General features: G+C 40.7%; 1 protein-coding gene across 1 annotated transcript in view; it reads left to right on the top strand.

Moving 5' to 3' along the window:
- The window catches only part of LOC117461382 (dynein axonemal heavy chain 11), a 40,079-nt gene extending 20,920 nt beyond the window's left edge, over window positions 1–19,159 (top strand). The window contains 28 exon segments of the mRNA XM_034103210.2: window positions 821–982; window positions 3,026–3,259; window positions 3,423–3,569; window positions 3,687–3,800; window positions 3,889–4,032; window positions 4,828–5,010; window positions 5,130–5,231; window positions 5,336–5,470; window positions 6,716–6,889; window positions 7,024–7,259; window positions 7,877–7,999; window positions 10,516–10,720; window positions 10,862–11,026; window positions 11,240–11,380; window positions 11,913–12,083; window positions 12,512–12,634; window positions 12,951–13,144; window positions 13,222–13,370; window positions 13,450–13,577; window positions 13,888–14,115; window positions 14,212–14,403; window positions 15,418–15,546; window positions 16,217–16,462; window positions 16,548–16,730; window positions 16,814–16,929; window positions 17,380–17,492; window positions 17,591–17,731; window positions 18,371–19,159. Coding sequence (XP_033959101.2) covers window positions 821–982; window positions 3,026–3,259; window positions 3,423–3,569; window positions 3,687–3,800; window positions 3,889–4,032; window positions 4,828–5,010; window positions 5,130–5,231; window positions 5,336–5,470; window positions 6,716–6,889; window positions 7,024–7,259; window positions 7,877–7,999; window positions 10,516–10,720; window positions 10,862–11,026; window positions 11,240–11,380; window positions 11,913–12,083; window positions 12,512–12,634; window positions 12,951–13,144; window positions 13,222–13,370; window positions 13,450–13,577; window positions 13,888–14,115; window positions 14,212–14,403; window positions 15,418–15,546; window positions 16,217–16,462; window positions 16,548–16,730; window positions 16,814–16,929; window positions 17,380–17,492; window positions 17,591–17,731; window positions 18,371–18,618 — 4,626 coding nt within the window. The 3' untranslated portion in view covers window positions 18,619–19,159.
- The last annotated feature ends 2,779 nt before the right edge of the window (window positions 19,160–21,938 follow it).

Here is a 21,938-nt window from a genome sequence, read left to right as displayed (position 1 = left end):
TGTTGTACTTGCAAAGTTCTGTCCCTAAAATGACAAAGACGAGAAGCAATATTAATTTTTTCTCTACCGTTATCATTATTCAATTCTGCCCAACAAGGACTTTGAAGTGTTTCTGAGACAAAAAGCGGTAGAACGCGGTTAATTTTCCACACGACAAACAACTTTTTACTAATAAAGCCTGTAGAAGCACCTTTATCAATTCACTTTGTATTTGAAGAAATGGGTATTTTTCAATTGACTTGAATACAATATTTTGTGTGGGGAAGCATCTCTGAATACTCCTTATTGACTGTAGCTTCAGCTAGGCTGTTGGCTGTTCCTTTTCCCCAGCAATAATAATGCAGATCCTGTGAGCTGAAGTGCAAGACATATTAAATGACCAAAATCAAATCAGATCAATGTTGTGCTAGATGATTTTGATAGCACTAGAATGTGCCTTCACAGCTGACATTAACCACAGGAAATCAATACAAATCTTGCACATACTCTAGCGTGTTGAAGCTACAAAATTAAAAGCACAGCTGCTGTGTAGTGTTATTAAATATGTTTGACGGTCTCAGAACACACAGCCAGTCTCTGCGCCAGGGCCTCTGGTAGCGTCACCGTCTGCTCCAGCCAACTGGGAATGTGGCTGCCTGTCCGCATGCCAAGGCAACCAAAGTGGGGGGACAGAAGGCTGCCAGTGATGGGTTTCCTTTTTGGATGCTTCTGTGATGTCTATGAACTGTGTTGATTTTCCTACTTGGCTGTATATCTTGTCATTCACCTTGTGGAGATCTGTGTGGTTGACTCTGTCTCCTTGCTTACTGTTTCCTTGTAGGTGGTGCTGTGTTTGTCTCCTGTGGGCAGTGCCCTCCGTGTAAGGGCCCGTCGATTCCCTGCTCTCGTCCAATGCACCACCATTGACTGGTTCCACCCTTGGACCTCAGAAGCGCTGCAGTCCGTCAGCTACAGATTCATCCAAGAGATCGAAGGCATTGAGGTCAGGCCTTTGAGTTCTCAAGTTCTTTACCTCACCATATCTCTCATTGTAATATTCAAAATCTGAATGCAATTATTATTTAGTGGCTCCCTGCTTTCCCTTCTTTGATTCTACTTGTAAACTAACTTGTAATATATATATATATATATCTTACATTGTTGCAAATACAAAATATTATTATATTGATGATTTACAGGCGCAACCCTACTCCATATGGAGAGAGCTTTTCGCAAGATCTCGTTAATTCAGAAAAACAAGCAGATTTTTTTTGCAGAAAAACGTTTCTCCAATTCCAAGACACATATTGTTAATCAAGAAAAAGAAGGCAAATATTACGTTCTCAAAACAATGCTTACGTAGCCGTGTACCCCTTTTTTTGCAGACCGAGTTAGACTTTAATGAACACCTTCTAATTACTACAGTGCAGCTGGATTAACTTTTCCATATATCCCTCATCATTATCTCTCTGCTGAGGTACTGACAAATTGCCAAACACATGCCTGGAGACTCACAGTGAGTGCAGGCATATCATTGTTTTCCATCATAGCAGTGGAACGATCACAACCCACGATCATTTATGTTAATGAGAGAAGAGTGATTAGTCCCATAACGACCCTCTAAGGAGGCACAGCTGTCACAACCAGGAAGTGTCATCTCATATGTGAACATGTGCCAGACTAGTGTGTGTACATCTGTCTGTGTGTGGAGGCTCCAAGCTGTACTGCCTGAGAAGTTGTGGTATTATTCGAGCACTTGTACATAAGCAATAGTATTAAATGCAGCTACAGTACTAAGTTTGAGTTATAGTTGTAGCAGCTGTAGTAGATGAGTACTAATGAGGGTAGTTCTTAAAGCTACAATTATTCATCTTTTTGTTGATCCAGAGTTAATACATCTGCTTTTTTAAATTATTTGATAGCTTTTACCATTATAGATGTTTTTTTAGGTATTTTAAAGGAAAGAGATAGTAAATGTATTTTTGCTTACATTTTTTCTTTACATACACATACAGTGTGTGTGTATATATATATATATATATATACTGCATATATTTAAATTATTGTCAACTGAACATAATCTGTTTATTTGTATTTTTGGTCATTAAAAACAAGGTATATAGCAAAATTACCTTGGGCAAGTTTGCCCATTCTCTGACATGTTATAGCAATTCATTAAGAAGTTAATCAGTAAAATACTTATTATATACTTAATTTATAATCAAAGGGGGACTTGTATAATTAATAATCTTCTTGTGTCTGCAGAAAGGAGTTTGTGTTAGTTTTAGTTCATGTGCATTAATATATAATACATTTTGAAAAGTTGAAACAAAACAATATGTCATATTAATGTATATTTAAGTCTTTAATGATTGTTTATCTTCCTACAGAGGCTGGGAAACAAGAAATGATCATTTATTTAAAGTTAGAAATCACAACCCACTAATAGCTACAAGCTACTAATCAATGAGAACTTCTTTCGTATCTCAACTGAACCTAGCATGCTTTGTCAAAAAGCATTATGTCAGATCTTAATTAATAATGATTTTTCCCCCCCTACTGGCTCCATGATCATTAACAATGGCTTTTTGTGAGTTATGGTTAGGTTTGATCCCTGCATTGTCTGCTCATTTGTTTTTGCTTTAATTGATTGCTAACTGTATGATTAATAGAGGCTTTGTGTCATTGAGCACCACATGATGAATACCTAGTTGAAATGTAGTCCAACAGCCGCTGTAGACGGTGTTTAGAAAGTTGTAGAATATCAGAGATAATGTAAACGTTGCGCATGTTTTACAAGCTGCATGTCAGTGGTCTAAACACATTATTTTCACAGTGGTTTCAAAGCCTAATCATTCCTGCTGGCTGCACCTACATTTCAGATTGAGTAAGTCAGGGCCGGCCAAGTAAGATGGCAAAACTTGGAGATGAATTCAACATTTATGAAGATAATATTTCACTCTCCACCAGGTTGGGGGTGTTAAACTCCACTCAATTCAGCTCACCCTGTTCTCCCCTCGCCCCCCCTGTCTGCTTATTTTTACAGCCTGCCGTCCAGGAATCCATCAGTCTTTTCATGGCCTACGTTCACACCAGTGTCAACCAGGCAAGTGAAAAATACCAGCGCAATGAGAAGAGGTACAATTACACCACCCCCAAGAGCTTTCTCCAGCAAATCACTCTGTACAGAAACCTTCTGGAGAAGAGCCGAGCTCAGCTCCAGCACAAGATGAACCGACTTGACAGCGGCCTTCAAAAGCTCCAAACCACGGCCGCTCAGGTAAATGTCTTTATTATAAACTGTAGGGAGTCAAATGGTGGGTTTCAGGTAGAAGGTAACGTTGTAACATTTGGAATAGTACTATTATTAGATATTTTATTCCCACAGTGGGGGTTTTGCCTTGACATTAAGGATATTACACAAGCCCTTTTCTGTGTTTTAGGTCGATGATCTTAAAGCTAAACTGGCATCCCAAGAAGCGGAGCTGACCTGTAAAAACCAGAACATCGAGGCTCTCATCACAAAGATCGGACTTCAGACTGAGAAGGTTAGCAGCAAGAGAGAAGCTGCAGATATCGAGGCACAAAAGGTTTGAAATCATATCCATCATTGGTTTTTATTCACCTTAGGCACGACACTCTCCCTACCATACCATTCCCTACATGTTCTTTTTCTAATGCTCTTCATGATGGTTGCTTTTTCACAGGTTGCTGTCATAAAGGCAGAAGTCTTAGTCAAACAGAAGGACTGTGAAAGTGACTTAGCCAAGGCAGAGCCATCTTTAGCAGCTGCAACAGAAGCACTGGACACCCTCAACAAGGTGCTTAATTTTATCAACAAAAAAACTAAAACCCTTTCAAATCTTCAGTCATCCTAAAGACAATATATTGTGTGTGATGATTTTGTAGGTGAATCTTACTGAGCTGAAGGCCTTCCCAAACCCCCCAGCAGCAGTGATCAACGTGGCAGCAGCTGTGATGGTGCTGCTCGCTCCCCGCGGTCGGGTGCCGAAGGATCGGAGCTGGAAGGCGGCGCGGGCCTTCATGGGCAAGGTTAAGCTGTCATCATGTCAATCACATCTGCCTGATTAATGCCAATCTAATTTGTGTGTGGGCCTTGACCCTGGCCCTGCCCGGCTCTCCAATGCACACATTACAGCTCAATGGCTTTATGAATATGCTCGCTCAGTAGGGGAGCAAGTGTCGGCCCCACTCGCAACCTCTAGCTGCTATTAATGCAAGTGTGGCTATAACAATGAGTATTTGGTTTTTAAAAGCCTGTAGGATTATGCATGAATATGAGATATTTTTTCTTACCTAAAGCAGTTATATTGTCATTTTAGACCCAGTAGATCTTTTATGTATTTGGTTATCTGAAATGTTTCATTGGTAGAAAATGCATGTGCATCTGATACATGCCTTTTTATTATTTAATTTTCACTTACTGTAGATCCTTAAAAGTGGCTGTAGGTGGGAAAAGATGAAGACAAAGTCATATAAAGATACAGGTTGTTGTTTTTTAAATAAAATGCATTCAGTGTTCGACCACTATGCTTTTCCATTATGATGATCTGCAGTCTGCCTTCCTCCAGTACCCCTGCCAAGTATTAGTCTGGAGCAACTGTATTCAGAATGATCTCATTACAAAAGAGATGATATCATTTGTGTGCAGTTTAATGGAGAACACAAACAAATTATAAACCATATTGATATGTGAAATCTTTTGTATGTCTCACTTTCTGGTTTTAGTAATAAGTCAGATCTTTGTTACAGGATCTCATTATAGACTGCTGCCAGCGCAAAACACTGGAGCTGGTATTAATGTGTATCTTTGTTGACGCCTGTCAGGTGGATGATTTCCTTCAGGCCCTGACGTCGTATGACAAGGAGCACGTCCCCGAGGTCTGTTTGACTGTGGTCAAAAAGGAATATCTGAAAAATCCACAGTTCCACCCTGATCTGGTTCGGACTAAATCTACAGCTGCAGCCGGTCTCTGTGCCTGGGCTCTAAACATTGTCCGGTACTACGAGGTGAGGAAATGCCTTCAGATAAGTTGTAGTTACAATAAATGTTACATTTGGTTTATATTCCGCAAAAAGGTGTTTTTATCCTTGTAGAACCTTTGTAAAGTACAACTCTTTTTTTGCAGATTTATTGTGAGGTCATTCCTAAGAGGCATGCGTTATCACAAGCTAATGCAGAACTAGACACAGCTACAGCCAAAATGTTAGCAGTTCAAAAGAAATTGGCGGTGAGTGCACTCAATGTTATAATTAAACTCAATTAAGACATCCTAAAAGCTAGATTTTTGTAATGCTGTCTAATTTCCATGGCTTCCTTTGGTTTGTTTCTCAGGATCTTGATGCAACCCTACAGAGCCTCACAGCTCAGGTTGAAGCAGCTACAGCTGAGAAACTCAGTTGTCAGGAGGAGGTGCAACGCACCAACCAGACCATAGAGCTGGCCAACCGACTGGTCAAGGGCTTAGAGGTAAACAAGGAGAGATAGAGGAGTGTGTTGGTGTCATTGGGGCAGACCTGGCATAGAGTAAACTGTCAATTAGCCGGAGGCATGCATGGAAAGGCGTTGGTAATGGAATTGCATCAGTAATCTGGACTAGAAAGTTGTTATATCCATTCCTGGCAAGCTAGTCCGATGGTTGTGTGAGTACTTCAGGCGGAGGGAGATTTAACAGCTCGCCAGCAGCAAACTGGGGACTTGTGAGACAGGTAGAGAGGGCTGGACCACAGACAACGCATGGCTGAACTGGGCAACCGGCTGTCTGAATGCTTTCCAAACAGAAAGGGAGAGAGATGGCAAGAGTGCTACACTAACACTGCTCTCAGTCAACGCAGTAGAGATTAGAGTATGTACAGAATGTGTGTGAACTGTGTCACTGTAAGACTGGATGGATTTTATTTGTAATATTAATGAATTCTCAATTATTATTTTTTTAAAGTATCAAGGGGAAGTTGTATAATCTGAATATATGAATGTTATTGCTGCTTATCTGTTGAATATTCTATTAAACTGTTTTGCATTTCTATGCGTGCCTTTTTCAGGTTACAGTATTTATTATCTTTATGGATGCTAAAATGAAATAAAAGATGGCCATTTGTACGTTTCCTCATGCCAGAAAATAAATGCGGTTTGCATGGAACAGCTTGGCTTTTAAGCATATCAAGATAAATGTTTAGTCTTTATGGCATTGACCTGGAAGCAATAGTGTTCAGACTAATAAATCAGGCCGTCTATATTTAATCGTTAACTTACCTCAAAGCCTCAACAGCTGTTGGAAATTAACAATGTCTCACCCCAGACTGAGTGATATTACAGGCAATCCATAAGGCATTAGAGTAAAATTATAGTGATTTTTAACTGTCTGAAAATGTATTATGTGACATATTCTAGATCCACAGCCCCTTGTAAGAAAATGCCATGCATGATTTATTGTTGTAGTACTGTCACAGTCACAGTATTGAAGGTTTAAATGAATGCTAAATTGATGCAGAGCGGGTCTACAGCCAAACTTCCAAAGCTATTTTAAGAGAATTACTGTTGTATGCTTTACTGCTTCCATCTTCTTAATCTGTGCAATAAATGAAGTACATTTCCCTGCAGTGGAGATTCTTCTCCAGTTCTACGGTTCATTCTGTCTCCAAATGGGCTAGTTTGTCTTATTGTCCCTTTTTCTGTGATGATATGATATTAAACCCAGATTCCTCTGTCTTCCAGTCAGAGAAGGAGCGCTGGTCCCAGGCAATTGTTGAGTACGAAAAGCAACAGAGAACTCTGTGTGGCGATGTCCTCATCACTTCAGCCTTCGTCTCTTACATGGGTTACTTCACAAGACAGTATCGCGTGGAGCTTCTAAACAACGCATGGATCCCTTTCCTCCATTCTCAGAAAGTAAGGCTAACGCTTATTCAACAGACTTTGTGTTTGGAGAGTCAAATCTTTCTCTCCATAAACATCCACAGCAGAATCTGTACTGCTGCCAAAGCTCCAACTAGAGTGAAATCATCGCTGGCTTTCTGTTCCAGGTCTCTGTACCCCTGACAGACGGCTTGGATCCAATCCTCATGCTTACAGATGATGCCACTGTGGCTGCCTGGCATAACCAGGGCCTGCCAAACGATAGGATGTCCACCGAGAACGCTTCCATCCTGACCACCAGTGAGCGTTGGCCGCTCATCATCGACCCGCAGCAGCAGGGCGTCAAGTGGATCAGAAACCGGCTAGGGTCAGAGCTGAGGGTGGTGCAGCATGGACAGAAGGGGTGAGAAGAGGATGTCATCTGATGGCAGTTAATATCGCCAGAAAATTGCAGTTTTTCCACGTTTTTAATATATACGTTTGTTGTTGTTTCTGTTTTATTTTATTAGTAGCACATGATAACAAAGGCCCTACGTAGCTGTGTACGTAACCGGATGTAGGATAACCTGGAAGAGCGTCGGGACACGTTTTAGGCATTTGATAGCTATGTGACAACGATTAACATGATGATTCAGCCTCTATGGAAGTATATGACTGTCATGTTTATTGCTTACGTGGGCCTTAGCTAATCTGAACTAAACATTGTATACTGCTTTGAACCGGTATACATGCATCTTGTGACTGAATAACACCCCGTCTTGTATATAAAGCATGTGAAGGACACTGTTCTGGGAATAATTATGTATGTGGTGACTACTTCCACTCTGGCAAGGATGATAAATACATGTTCCTGATTATTGAAGCTCAAGCCGGTGACGAGTGATATTTTTCTAACAGAGGCTAAACCCTCTCTGTCTAACAAAATCTACATGGACTGCTCAAATATGGTAGCATAGAAACACGAATGTCCTTCCATCTTTGTTTCATCCCTTTTATTCCGTTTCCTGTCTTACTCCCTAGGTATCTAGATGTGATTGAACAAGCCCTTGCCTGTGGTGTAACAGTTCTGTTAGAGAATCTGCCGGAGAAGGTAGACCCAGTCCTGGAGCCTCTGCTGGGGAGAAACACTATTAAGAGAGGAAGGTCAGTACTAAAACATTACATTTACTTTGTACTTTATGGATTAAAACAAAGGCGTATATAAAGCATTAATCCAGCTCATCAATAGTAAAAGCTTTGTTTTGTTAGATTAGTACTGAAAAATGACATTGTTGTACTTCATGGATTAAAATAAAAACGTATATAATGCATTAATCTACCCCACCCAAGGGGCTGTTGCACACACGTTTTAATCAATGTGCAGTATTTGTATCCCTGTTGATCCGCGAGTCAATATGCCCACAACTCGTCCCCATGTCTCTGTGGTGTTGGACAATAGGAGCAGATTTGCCAGATGGTTGAGTCTCACTGAGCTTTGAAACACCAGTAAGACATGACTGAACGCATTATTATTGCCCACTCTTTAGATTATTAATGAATTTGCAGCGCGTGTTCTGAATCCCTGAGGCCAGCATATTGATTGGCCCCTCAAGACGGGTGATAGATGTATATTTGTGTGTTCATATTCTTTAGGTGTGATGAATATTAAACAGCTGGGCCTCAGTGTAAAAGCTGAATTGAGGACAGTCATGGTTATGTATAAGGACTCCTGTCTCCTACAAAAAGATGGCCTGCTACACACTAAATGCAGGGGTCCTCCATCATTATGGCAAACTCAATTCAGCTTCAATCAATTCATAATGTCGATTTGCCGGCATTTATTCAGAAACAGGAACATAACTGATTCTATTTAACCTCCACTAAGATGCATCTGGATTATTTTGAATTATTTTAAGTAGTCAGGTCTTATATGGGTATTGTATTTAATTATGAACGAGACATTATCAGTAGTGCTACTATCCTTAAATGATTTAGCTTTTATACATGCTAACCATACTAGCACTTGTTTGGTAAATCTATCTGCTGTCAAACATGATTTTCAAACATGAGTACTGCTACCCACTTTATCCACTTCACGGTGCCACCAAAATAGCTGCTCTGTAATTACCTTTGTACGGTTACCAATTACCCTATAACGCACAAAACCCAGCAAATGTCCTTAAAGGGACAAACAGCAGCATAAATAGAAAGTACCACATATTGACATTCTGCTTTGACTCTCACCTCAAAAATGTTTACATCTTTCTTGCTCTGATCTATGCATGACCATGAATATTGAATCTCTTGGCACATGGTCGTTGAACTTCTTCTGAAATCCTGTCTGTCCAGATGTAACAATTCATCATAGTAAATCTGATTATAAGTTTTTCCCCTGTTGATGACCCGCACACTTGTTTCTGTCGATGATTAATACAACCTGCGCGGGCAGCCATGATGGATCTGGTGGGGATCCACAGCTGAAGTTCATTAATAATTGGAATGTTGTAGAGTGTGAAGTAATGAATACTAATTATTCCTTTCATGGCTGACGGAAGACTACAAGCCAATCCATCAGCAAGGACTTTAATTTGGTGGAGTAATGGTTCTATCAATAGTACATTAATTCTGGCTTGTGAAGATATAGAGTTGAACCAGACCCAGGCCATGAGGAACCTGTGTTGTAAAATTGGGGCCTTGCCTGACATCCAAGGGGTAATTAGAGAAAAATGAGAAGCCACCAAGTTCGTCAAGCCATCGCTAATTTAATTGAAATGCAGGAAGAGATAAATATTGGCCGCTGTGGTGATAATCTTTCTTAATTCTTCATGAGTATTTGTCTACACGTGTGAGTGACATTCGGAGCGGGAGTGAAGTTCTTTCCTCTGCTGAGGTTGTTATGCATGAAAAGTGAGAGTTCAATAGGCTAAGATAGTCAAGACAAAATGGAGTGTTTGCACCGCCGCCGTACAAATAATCTACTGGTTCATAATCATCATAGTCATTATCATTTAATCTCAATTGAAATCCCCGGCACTGTCTTTTAAAGGAAAGCACTGGTGATGTTTCTAATCATCTAGACTAGATCCCATCAGCATTAATGTTTCCCTTTCTTAAAGTCTACTGCTGGGAATACACAACAAACCAAGGCAAATATAACTCTGCTGCCGTTTTTGCTGTTCTATTTTTTTCTAGCTACTGTAAAGAGAAAAAAGAACTGTTTCCAGCAAAGTGGTCTTTGATCCGTAAACAACAACTCTAAACATGAAAGATCACTATTATCCTTTGGATTAGTCGTTTTTAGTCATTCTATTGACTAACTTTTTCGGAAGCTTTTTATCAATTGGCTCATTGTCATGGAGATTGGTCGTAAACATACCAGTAGCTGTTAGATTTCCTCCTTCTGGGACTTCTTGTTTATGCTGCAATAAAAGTCAGGCATGAATTCATATGGTGCTTATTTTGAATATGACAAAAAAAAAGCTAAGTCTGTAGATCCACATTTGTATTAGTATAAAGTAAAGTTGCATTTTCCACGTTTTAAAGTACTTCAACAGATTCATAAAATAAATCATGAGATGTACTTTCTGTTAATCATTGAATGTTTCACTCGTAGCCTTTCCTTACGTTTTGATTGGCTTTCAGATATATATATTTTGTAAGTGTATCCTTCTGTTATCCAGGTATATTCGTATTGGCGGCAAGGAGTGTGAATACAACAGCAACTTTCAACTCATCCTCCACACCAAGTTGGCCAATCCCCATTTCCCCCCTGAGCTGCAGGCCCAGACCACCCTCATCAACTTCACAGTGACTCCCGTGGGCCTGGAGGAGCAGCTGCTGGGACAGGTGGTGTCCCGCGAGAGGCCCGACCTAGAGGCCTTAAAGGTAAATCCATTGGTATTTGATGAACTATATAGACTGCTAAACCTGTGGTTAGGACTTTTATCGATGATATGATTACATTGAAAACATCAGTTCATAATAGCAAATGGAAAAGTCTGAATTGTTTTGTGTACGGTTCCTAAGATGGAGCTGACCAGCCAGCAGAACCACTTTAAGATTGAACTGAAGAGGTTGGAGGACGACCTGTTGAGTCGCCTCTCTGCAGCCCACGGTAATTTCCTCGGTGATATTTCTCTGGTGGAGCAACTGGAGAACGCTAAAAGCACGGCCGCTCACATTCAGTACAAGGTGAGGTTATTACACCAAGTTTTGCAACGGTAGCCAAGTGCATGTTCTGTTGTTTTTTTTGTCACTCAAGTGTTTTTGAATGTCACACAACGGCAAGCTCCTCATTTTATTGCATTAGCCGCAAATGGTGTGAGTTAGGAACATGTGTAATGAGAGGGATTTGGAGCATGACTGCGAGCCTAATAGCTCATTTTGTGCAATTGGAACACACAGGTGGTGGAGGCCAGAGAGAACGAGACAAAGATCAACGAGGCTCGAGAACTTTACCGCCCAGCAGCTGAGAGAGCCTCTCTCCTCTTCTTCATCATCAATGACCTCAGCAAGATTAACCCCATGTACCAGTTTTCTCTCAAGGTGAAACCTTCACCCCTGAATCCTCTCAGGGGACGCAACGTTTTTGAAGCGCTTTCAAACAGTGATCAGTCCTTTCTGACCAAGTTTCCATTAAATGTGTTCATTTTTCTTGATGATTAAGATTTAAGGCATAGCCCTGTCTGTAAAATGTGCTTAAATATATACTTCTATGCCAACAAATGTAGCTTTTTCTTTATGTTTAGCTCCTACCTAGTGAGAATCTGTCTAAATACAAGGTTCAAGGCTTGTATTGGTCATACGTACATAGCTACAGTGTAGTTATGACAATGAACATCTTAGGTCACAGGTTCCTCCAACAGTGCAACACAATTCAACAGATAAAATAAATACAAATAAAATGAATAGAAATAGTGCAAGGAGAGTTTATATACAAGTAATTGGAATATGATATATTAGATAAATAATGTGTAAGTTGCAAACAGATGAATGTTATGGATGTTCTTTGAAAAGTCCAGGTGTTTAACAGTCTTATGTGGAATGAAATGCTTGTATCTCTTTGGTTGTGTTCCAGACCTTTAACTCGGTGTTTAACAAAGCGATGGAGCGTGCAGATTGGGACGAGGATGTGAGGACCAGAGTGCACACCCTGACTGAGGCCATCACCTATTCTGTATTCCTGTACACCAGCCAGGGCCTGTTTGAGAGAGACAAGTTAACCTTCTTGTCACACACTGCCTTCCAGGTGAGGGACTCAGGGCCGCCTCAAAGGTGGGGCGTCCTGTCATTCCCATCAATCAAAGTACTTTTCTGCCCACACATTAACTTCAATTAAAAGCAGTCAGCCGGACCATACGCTGCTATTGATTACCTCTCCCACCTTGCTCCACGGCTGCTGTTCAGACACTGGGTTCTGACAGGGGGTTGGTTCTGATGGCATAATGCAATTATCTGTCATTGCGCCAACTGTTATCATCTTAGAAATGGTGCTGCTCTGAAGGCTGCCCTTCATGTGGCTATTCCACATACAGAAGCCATCTCTCAGCCTCTTTGAGTTGGAACACCCACCTGCCAGAGTTTTCTTGCAGTTTTTTTAAAATTTCGGTGGAAATGATTTAAAAGAAATCAATACAACATGGATCATTACAAACTGCTCCTCTTCCTTCCCCTCAGATGGCTCTCAAGCAGGGCCTGATTGATGCTCAGGAATTTGACTTCCTACTGCGTTTCCATGTGGAAGCCTGCAAAGTTAGTCCCGTGTCCTTCCTCTCTCCACATCCCTGGGGAGCCATTAAGGTACAGTCAATGCCAATAACATGCTTTCATATGTGATGTCACCAGCTTAATGGTCACATTTTCTATTCTTGCTAGCCATCAGTTCATCACTACATACCATTGTATATTTTCTACTTTTTAATGCTGTTTTATTTCTTCTTTGAGATGTTTACATTTTAGAATTGTTCATTTCTACTCTTTTAATTTCTACTTATGTGCAATGCCTTTTTTTTATGCTGCAAGGCAAAAATGTCCCAATTTGGGTTCAATAAAGTACATCTTATCTTATCTTATAGTCTGATTAGAGAGATCTTTAAAATCTGTTATCTGGATATAGACCATTTCTACAATGGAGGGCTTCGTCGGACTGGACAAAGACATGGAGAGCTCCCCGAAGCGTTGGAGGAAGATCGTTGAGTCCAGTTGTCCTGAAAAGGAAAGACTTCCCCATGACTGGAAGAATAAAAGTTCCCTCCAGAAGCTTATTATCTTCAGAGCCCTTCGCCCTGATAGGATCACCTATACACTGAGGTATGTAAATGACCAAAGAACAATTGTATGTATGGGTGTTGTCTATCACTAAATCCCCCTAAATGGTTTCCTGGCAGGTCCTTTGTGGAGGAAAGCATGGGAGCAAAATACGTGGACGCTGCCAGGCTGGAGTTTGACAAGCTGTATGAGGAAAGCAGCTCCTCCACTCCGGTGTTCTTCATCCTCTCACCTGGAGTGAATCCCCTCAAAGATGTGGAAAAACTAGGTACTGTTTGCATTGTTTGCTATTTAAACATCCTTGTCACGTGGTAGGGATTATTGTCCTAAATCCCCTTTGTGCGCAGGATTGAAGCTGGGATTCTCCATCGAGCAGGGCACTCTGCGCAACGTCTCCCTGGGCCAGGGGCAGGAGGAGGTGGCTGAGAGGGCTCTGGGGAGCGCCTCTAAACTGGGACACTGGGTCATTCTGCAGGTAGGATCCATTATCCAGCAACTAGCTAACTGCAGAGCTCTTCCAGCAAGCCTGTAATGCACCTAATGATATTATCTCATCCCCTGAGCAAGGAAATAAACTCAATTTGGTTCAATAAAAACCATAATTGGCTAAATCAGCTCCTTAAATGCCTCCTGTAAAAGGGAGAAGGCTGCGGCCAAGTGAGTCCTCTACGAATTTCACACTAATTCAGACCATGGCAGGACAATTTGACCATGACTATTACACAAATGAACCACGAGCATAACTAAACATACATTTATATGATCTATTATGTCCAATTCTTCAGAATGTGCACCTGGTGGCTCGCTGGCTGCCCTCTCTCGATGCTCTTCTGGAGACCGCAGCGGTGGACAGCCACCAGAACTACAGAGTGTTCATCACCGGAGAACCAGCATCGAGCCCCGAGCATCACGTGATCCCCAGAGGCATCCTGGAGAGCGCCATCAAGATCACCAATGAGCCCCCCACCGGCATGAATGCCAGTTTGCATGCAGCCCTCAACCACTTCAACCAAGTGTGTGGAAACGTTCAAAGCAATGCATTACATTCGATTAAAAGAAATGAGGATTTGAGTTCACTCCAATCTGTTTTTCTTCCTCTCTCTTCTTAGGACACCCTGGATATGTGTTCCAGAGAGCAGGAGTTCAACTCCATGTTCTTCTCCCTCTGCTTCTTCCACGCTTGTGTTACGGAGCGTCGTAAATTTGGTCCCCAGGGGTGGAACCAGAACTACCCGTTCAGCACCGGAGACCTCACCATCTCCGCCAGCGTCCTGTACAACTACTTAGAGGCCAACACTAAAGTATTCTTACCTCCTATTATTAATAATTACTCAACACTTTTTATGTATCCTTTGGTAAAACTTTTAATTTGCTTTTCACAACTACTTTCTTAAGTAAATGTATAATGATTATGGTGTTTGCAGTGGCCTTATTGTCAGACAGGGATGTTGAATTACAGCACAGTGCATCCAATTACTAAATCTTGTGTTCCAGTGTTATCTGTGAAAAAAGCTCAGTCTCTTTTTACACATTTCTTCCTCTTATGACTATGAGCACCAAACCTATAATTTAGCTTTATTTCATGAAGACACAAAATCCATTCTTGGGGTGCTGCACCCCTCAGCACTCCTCATGCATTTCTCTTAGAACTCCTATTACTCCGGTCACAACCAATTATGTCTCCTAGGTATTCTGCCCTCCAAAAACGAATGTCCTTCATTATGTTAACCAAACAGTAACCTGTATGTGCGTATACAGAGAATTCATTAGGAGGGCAATGAAGCGTTATCCTAAATGTAATTACATGCAGCCAATGTGACAGTTCACAACGCTATATAAGTGATCACTGCAATTAGAGCTGATGAAGGAAGCAATTTGCAAAACAATACAGGTACAAATGATTGTGAACCTCCAGCTTTTGTAATTTGTTATGAATCACAGGTTCTTTTCTTCCTCCTTCACCCTCACGGATCATAATCTCCCTCTGAGGAAGAGACTCTTCTGTCATACATTAGATCAGAGTGTGTAAAGAAACATCATTTTGTTACATTTCCCCTGGCGCTATCATTATTAAAAGAGCTCATTTGGGAACACATCATATAGTTACTGTTTGAAGTTCCAAAAGAGGAATGAAGCAATCGGGAATACGTTAATAACCCTTTTTCAGATGATACTAAAATATTATTGTTAGTTGAAGTAATAGTCTTTATTTAATTTGAATTGCCTTTTATTGTATAATACGCTTGTAATTATTGAAATGATACTGCTTATCGTATGTTTGCATTTCCATACGAGTCAGACTATGTTTATTGTAGTCCATGCAGGTGCCTTGGGAGGACTTGTGTTATCTTTTTGGGGAGATCATGTATGGAGGACACATTACCGATGGCTGGGACAGAAGACTGTGTAAGACCTATCTGCAAGAGTTCATGCATCCAAAAATGGTAAGACAGCGTTCATGTCGCCTGCAAGGGCAATTTATTATTTTACTTTTTTGGTTTTGTTTTATCAAAACTAAGGCAATAGAAGTACATTCCTCCTGGTTTTGTTGTAACGTTTTCAAGGTCCGAAAGCCCCTTGTAAAGTCTGGTCACTTCCAATTTGACTGCCAACAAGTAAAACTCTACAAATCGGTGTTGAATGTCTTGGTGTTGTTAAGGTAAAGGGTGCCCTCTTGGGATGTAAACTTAAACTGCACTTTTGCACTTCTTTGGCATTGCTGATTATTTTCAATCTCGCTTGAGTGGAGCTACCTCTCTGTGCCAACATGATATTCCAGCTGCTGCATGACACTGGACTATAAACATTATGAGGTCTTTATTCTTTAGCAGAAGTCAAGTTGATTGGCTTCAATTGGAGTGATTTGATTCTTTCTCATGGTTAGTCAGTTTAACTTACAGACGCTTTTTTAATGTGATTTGGACAATTTGACGTCATTCAATGTGTTTTGCTCTTTGTGTGGCTGTCTGTCAAAGTGTATTCCCAAACACTCAGGCTTTGTTTTGCTTGCAAATGTAATAAATCCAGTTGTAGTGAAATGCCATTGTCACTGTTTATGCTGTGTTTTTAAATAAAGTGTTTTCATCTTTTTCTTCTCCAAACTTCCATTCACAGTTTGAAGGGGAGCTTTTTCTCTGCCCTGGGTTCCTGTCCCCTCCCTTCATGGACTACAGTGGTTACCACGGTTACATTGACGAACACCTCCCCTCAGAGAACCCCACTCTGTATGGTCTCCATCCGAACGCTGAGCTGGACTGCCTCAGCGTCACCTCAGACGACCTCCTGAGGACCCTAATGGAGCTGCAGCCCCAGGCCTCCTGCAGAGGGGAGGGGTCTGCTCAGAGCACCGATGAGGAGAAGGTGTGGAGGCGCAGCGATAAAAACACCTGAGAATACAATAACCTGCCTTCATAAATAACCTATCTGTGTATATTATATTTGTCAGGTCAAGTCTGTCATTGAAGAAATCCTTGAGAAGCTTCCTGAGGAGTATGACATGGCAGAGATCATCACAAAGACCACAAAGAGAAGCCCCTACATTTCAGTGTGCTTCCAGGAGTGTGAACGCATGAATCTCCTGCTAGCAGAAATAAGGAAGTCCCTTCATGAGCTGGATCTTGGTCTCAAGGTGCAGTCTACTGTGACGTATAATAAAGAAATGCATTTTTGTATCAGATCCTGAAGCAATAATGAGGATTACTTTGTCCACAGGGAGAACTCACCATCTCCTCCAGCATGGAGACTCTGCAGACAGCTCTGTTCAACGACTGCGTTCCAGAGTCCTGGGCCAGGCTGGCTTACCCCTCCACTAAAACACTGGCACAATGGTAACTGCTCATTTCTCATAATACTGTATTTTTTTAATCAACATGAATATCAGAATCAGAAACGGGTTTATTACCAGGTAGGATGACACGTACGAGGAATTTGACTTGGTGTCGTGGTGTATACATAAAAGTAAAAAAATCTATTAAAAAAACAGATAGAGAATTATTGTAAAAACCCTATAATAATATTTAAAAATATATATATATATAGGAGTAAAATAAAAATTTAATAAAGCAGTATTTACATTGGAATAGAATGAAATAAAATATAAAATATGTGCAGTGGAGTGCAGTGGCTGAGGTATCATTATTATCATTTATTTTAGCAAAAAATATGTCAAAGCATTGAAAAAATGGTCTTCAAACCTGATATTAGGACGACGCTTGCAGACACATTATAAAGACTTCAAGCTGTTTTATTCCATGTTGTTTAATTTCTATTCTTCACAGGTTTAATGATGTGATGTGTAGCTGTCGAGAGCTGGACAGCTGGACTCAGGACTTGGTTCTTCCTGCCGTCGTTTGGCTCTCCGGTCTCTTCAACCCTCAGTCTTTCCTCACCGGTGAGATCACAATCTCTAATCAAACAGCACACATGATTTAGGTGACATGTTACTCAGAGGCAGCAGAGATATTAACATGAAGACAATGTTCTTCCCAGCTGTGCTACAGAGCATTGCTCGGAAGAATCAGTGGCCCCTGGACAAGATGACTTTGACTGTGGATGTGACGAAGAAGACGAAAGACGACTTTGGACACCCCCCACGGGAGGGGGCCTACGTTCACGGACTCTTCATGGAAGGTCAGAAATAAGAACAAATCATACCTCAAAAAGTAGAGCTGTCATAATATCAGATTTTCATATACAGTAGATAACAGTATAATCCCAACAAGAACATGAACAATAATGTCAGTTATTCATCTTCAACTGTGTTTCTAGTGAGTTTTGCCTCTTTTTCGGTACATTTAATCACTCCTCCATGTGGGGGGGGGGGGGGGGGGGACAGAGTGAGATCAAAAAGCAATGTAAATAGTGAGAAATGCCCTACATTATTAACATGTTATTATCATATGTGTATTATAAACATGGTATCAATATTTAACATATAAATTATAAATATCATGATCACTATGGACAACCCTTATTCTATCCATCCTGCTGTTAATAGGATATTATATATTTGTTACATGGACATTTGATAATATTGTGCAACATATTGCGTCTCCTCTTCATTCAAAAGATTCAAAGGTTTTATTGTCAAATGCACAGACGCTACAGTGTGAAACTGGCAATGAAATTCTTCTGACCTGAGCTCCTCCAACAATGCAACATATATAATAAAATAAAAAATGGTGCAAGAAGTCTAGATACATGTAAATAGAATATGGATAAGAACAGAATATGAAATTAAATAATGTACATTCATCCTGTGTATCGTAGGAGCGCGTTGGGACACTCAGTGTGGAATCATCTCCGAGGCGGTTCTGAGGGATCTGACCCCCGCCATGCCGGTGCTGTATGTCAGAGCGGTGCCTGCGGAGGAGCAGGAGCTGAGGAACACCTACGAGTGTCCCGTGTACCGCACCAAGCAGCGGGGGGCCACGTACGTCTGGACCCTCCACCTACGCACCAAACAGCCCCCTGCCAGGTGGATCGTAGCGGGGGTGGCACTGCTGCTGTCCGTGTGAGACTAAAGTGAAGCGGGGGCTTGGTACTAGAATACGTACTGACAGTATTATGCAAACAGTTTGAAAGATGTCCCCTATTATGCTGTTTTTCATCCATTTATTATAGGTCTTAGATATATACAAACATGTCTCTGAAGTGTTTGGCTCCAAATACCAAACATATCATACATTGCAGAATCCCATAATCCTCTCTGTTTCAGCCCTGTTCTAAAAGTGCTGATTCTCTGTCTGCTACTTCAGATGAAAATAACGAGCCCCTCCCCACGCCCCTCTGAGAGATATTTGGTTAAAAAGAACACAATGGTGCTCTAGGAGGAGATCCAGGTGATAAGGTGGGCGGGGGTTACCTTGGTTGGTGATTGGCTAATGGTTACACAAGCCAAAACATCCTTATGACATCATAAAGTGGCCAAAATCTGATCAGCTCATTTTCAGACAGGTTTTTGTATAAATGGATCAGGACAAAAAGAGAGAGAATATTTTTTCCTGAAACTTTCAGAATCTCTTTACACAGAGGGGACACATGTTTATGTATAAAAGACATGAAAAAGTAAATAATTAATAATAATAAATAGTTGACCTTTAAGCTTTTCTCCATTGCGACCGAATTGTGTTAATGTTTTATTTAATAATGACTCCTGCAATAGACACTTTTAATCATGCTTTAATATTGCTTGTATCCAATTTGGTTTATATGACACAATCCTGACATTGTAGTGTATGAAAGCGTGTGTGTTAGAGATGGTGAGATAGTGGAAATAAAGAGGGCGATGCGTGTTGAGCCGGTGGTGAACCTGTTGTGTGGGACCTCTCCCCTGAGGGGGCTCGGTCTGCACATGATTTGTTGGGAGCTTATGTCTCCATTTGAGACCATGTAATTCGGGATAGGGAGCATATTTTATTGGAAGGTCAAGATTAAAAAAGCTCTCTGGCTGCCCTCTACTAACTGAATGATACACAATACCGTCTGGAGGGTTCCCGGACAGAATTCCCAGGAGATGATGTGCATAGTCGCTATTGACTTTTAAATGAGGTGCATTTGACATTGACCTTTTGTACGGCAGAGGCAGAATACTAACAGACGAGTGTAATTCATTCAGCCGGGCCTGTTGGAGGAACCTATTCAAAGACACTGATAGCTTTCTATGAGAAAGCCACACATTAGATTACCCATCCTTTATCTGTCTGCACTCTCTGTTAGCATCTAATCAACCAAATAGGAACCAAATCAAATCTTTAACTGAGTTTAAAGAAAGACTTATCTCAAATGTTATCTCTTTTAAACTGATTTAATTGAGGGTAATTGAAAACGGAGAAGATTAAAGTTTAACCGTGATTATGCATGCGTACTGAAGGAGATGTGCATTATTCATATGGTCTTAAGTCCTGTGTATGTCAGAGATATGGTAAAATATTGTGGGAGATCCAGGGTCAAGGTTAAGATCATATAGGACACAGTGAGAAAAAACACATTTGGAAGGAGGGAGAATTTTGTGCGACCATAAAAAGTAGATTCAGTGTAACTACACATTCAATAATGTTACATTTATTTATACAAAACAAGCATTTCGACTCCATTTTGCAACATTCATTATTCCTACCATTTGTAAACACTATGTCAGAGACTCCATGATATTAGCGGAAATGTGCTCAGGAAGACACTGGGCAGGTGCAATATTTATCTACTAAGATAAACATGTGACATATGATGTACAAATTACAGCCATTCGTTTTTTTTGTTTCTTTTTGGATAGAAATCAGCACCCTTATCTTCTCAAATGAGACTTTCTCCAGCGCTAATAACGGCTGTGGCGCTCTTAATTTCTCTGTGGCTGCAGACAGTCAGTGGAGGATGGAGGATGGATCCTGTGCATTGTATCGCTCGGGGGGGGGAAATGAAGAACCAGTCTTCCTGTAGTTTCTCTTCATCTGCCCTCTCTTCCTCTCATTAGCACGCCACAGCAGCTAGCCAGTCATTTGGTGACAGGGAAATGATACAGTGCTGGCAGTGTTTGGGAGGAAATGGCAGGGTGCGGGCCCCCGGCATAGCGGGGGTCGAGCCACAGATAGTCTTGTTAAAGGCCAAGTAGGACACCTGGTTAAAGGCAGCGAGGGCATCGGGGTCGCACCTCCGCCTTGCACCGTTTTATTACCCAAAATAAATGACCCAAGATCCAACATTTGAAGTATTTAAAAATCACTAATTATATGGAGAAACTTATTTAATGACAGTACAGGAAATGTTTACCCACATAATGAAAAAGTTACAAATATGACCAAAATATGTGGTTGTTATAAACAGTGTGGTCCCCACTTAATATTTTAAATGGTCAGAGCATGATTAACCCACTAGGGGGCCCCATGGTAAAGATGAGCTATGGGCCCCTTTTGATCAACTATCATGTTTTCCACTTTCACTAAAGTATGAGAAGAGGTAGGAAGTAACTAAGTACATTTACTCAAGCACAATTTTGAGATACTTGTACTTTATTTGAGTATTTCCATGTTATGCTCCTTTCTACTTTTACCCCATTACAATTCAGACATAAATCGTGTACTTTTGCTCCAGTACATTTGATTAATACCGTTACAGATTTGGATTAATGATGTGAAATGTATCAACCCTTAAATCAGACTGTAGTTCCACCTGGAGTACATTCACAATCTACCCTGCAGTATACAAAGTCATTAAAACTAGCTGCACCTTTACCAGCTTTGATAACACTTTATTGCATCAATAATTATAATCAAAACATAACATATTATTCTGAAAATGGGCGAATCTGCATAATGAGTACTTTTACTTTTGGTACTTTGAGTTCATTTTGATGCTAATACTTTTGTACTTCAGTAATATTTTGATCGCAGGACTTTTACTTGTAACAATTCCTACCCTCTGGTACTTTTACTACAAGGTAGTATTTCTTCCACTTCTGAGTATGAGTGATGGGTTTGTTGTAACTTAATTCATTCATTCAGCACACTATTATGTATTATATTGTTCCGTGTTATATATCCAATGTATATATTTTTAAAGATATTTAAGTTATATTTGAATGGTGCTTAGATGTGCACAAAGTGTAGAGTAGAGGCAGTGAAGACTCAGGTGGAGTGCAGGTGAACTCATTTAAGGTTTAATAAAGAATAAAAGATAGGAACCGTTGAAGAGAAGGACATATTTGAATATAATCTGTGGCACGCTTGAAACACATAGCAATAACAACTAGGCCTATGTATTTATGAACGCTTTCTGCCAGTGTATCTGTGCACATAATGACCCTTCTTTTCATGGGGTTATCACAAAATCAGCTGTTTGTGGT

The sequence above is a fragment of the Pseudochaenichthys georgianus genome, chromosome 16 (genome assembly GCF_902827115.2).
Source record: "Pseudochaenichthys georgianus chromosome 16, fPseGeo1.2, whole genome shotgun sequence".
Classification (NCBI taxonomy): Eukaryota; Metazoa; Chordata; class Actinopteri; order Perciformes; family Channichthyidae; genus Pseudochaenichthys; species Pseudochaenichthys georgianus.
Note: the sequence above shows the minus strand (reverse complement) of the source record. Positions and strands in the feature narration are given on the sequence as shown.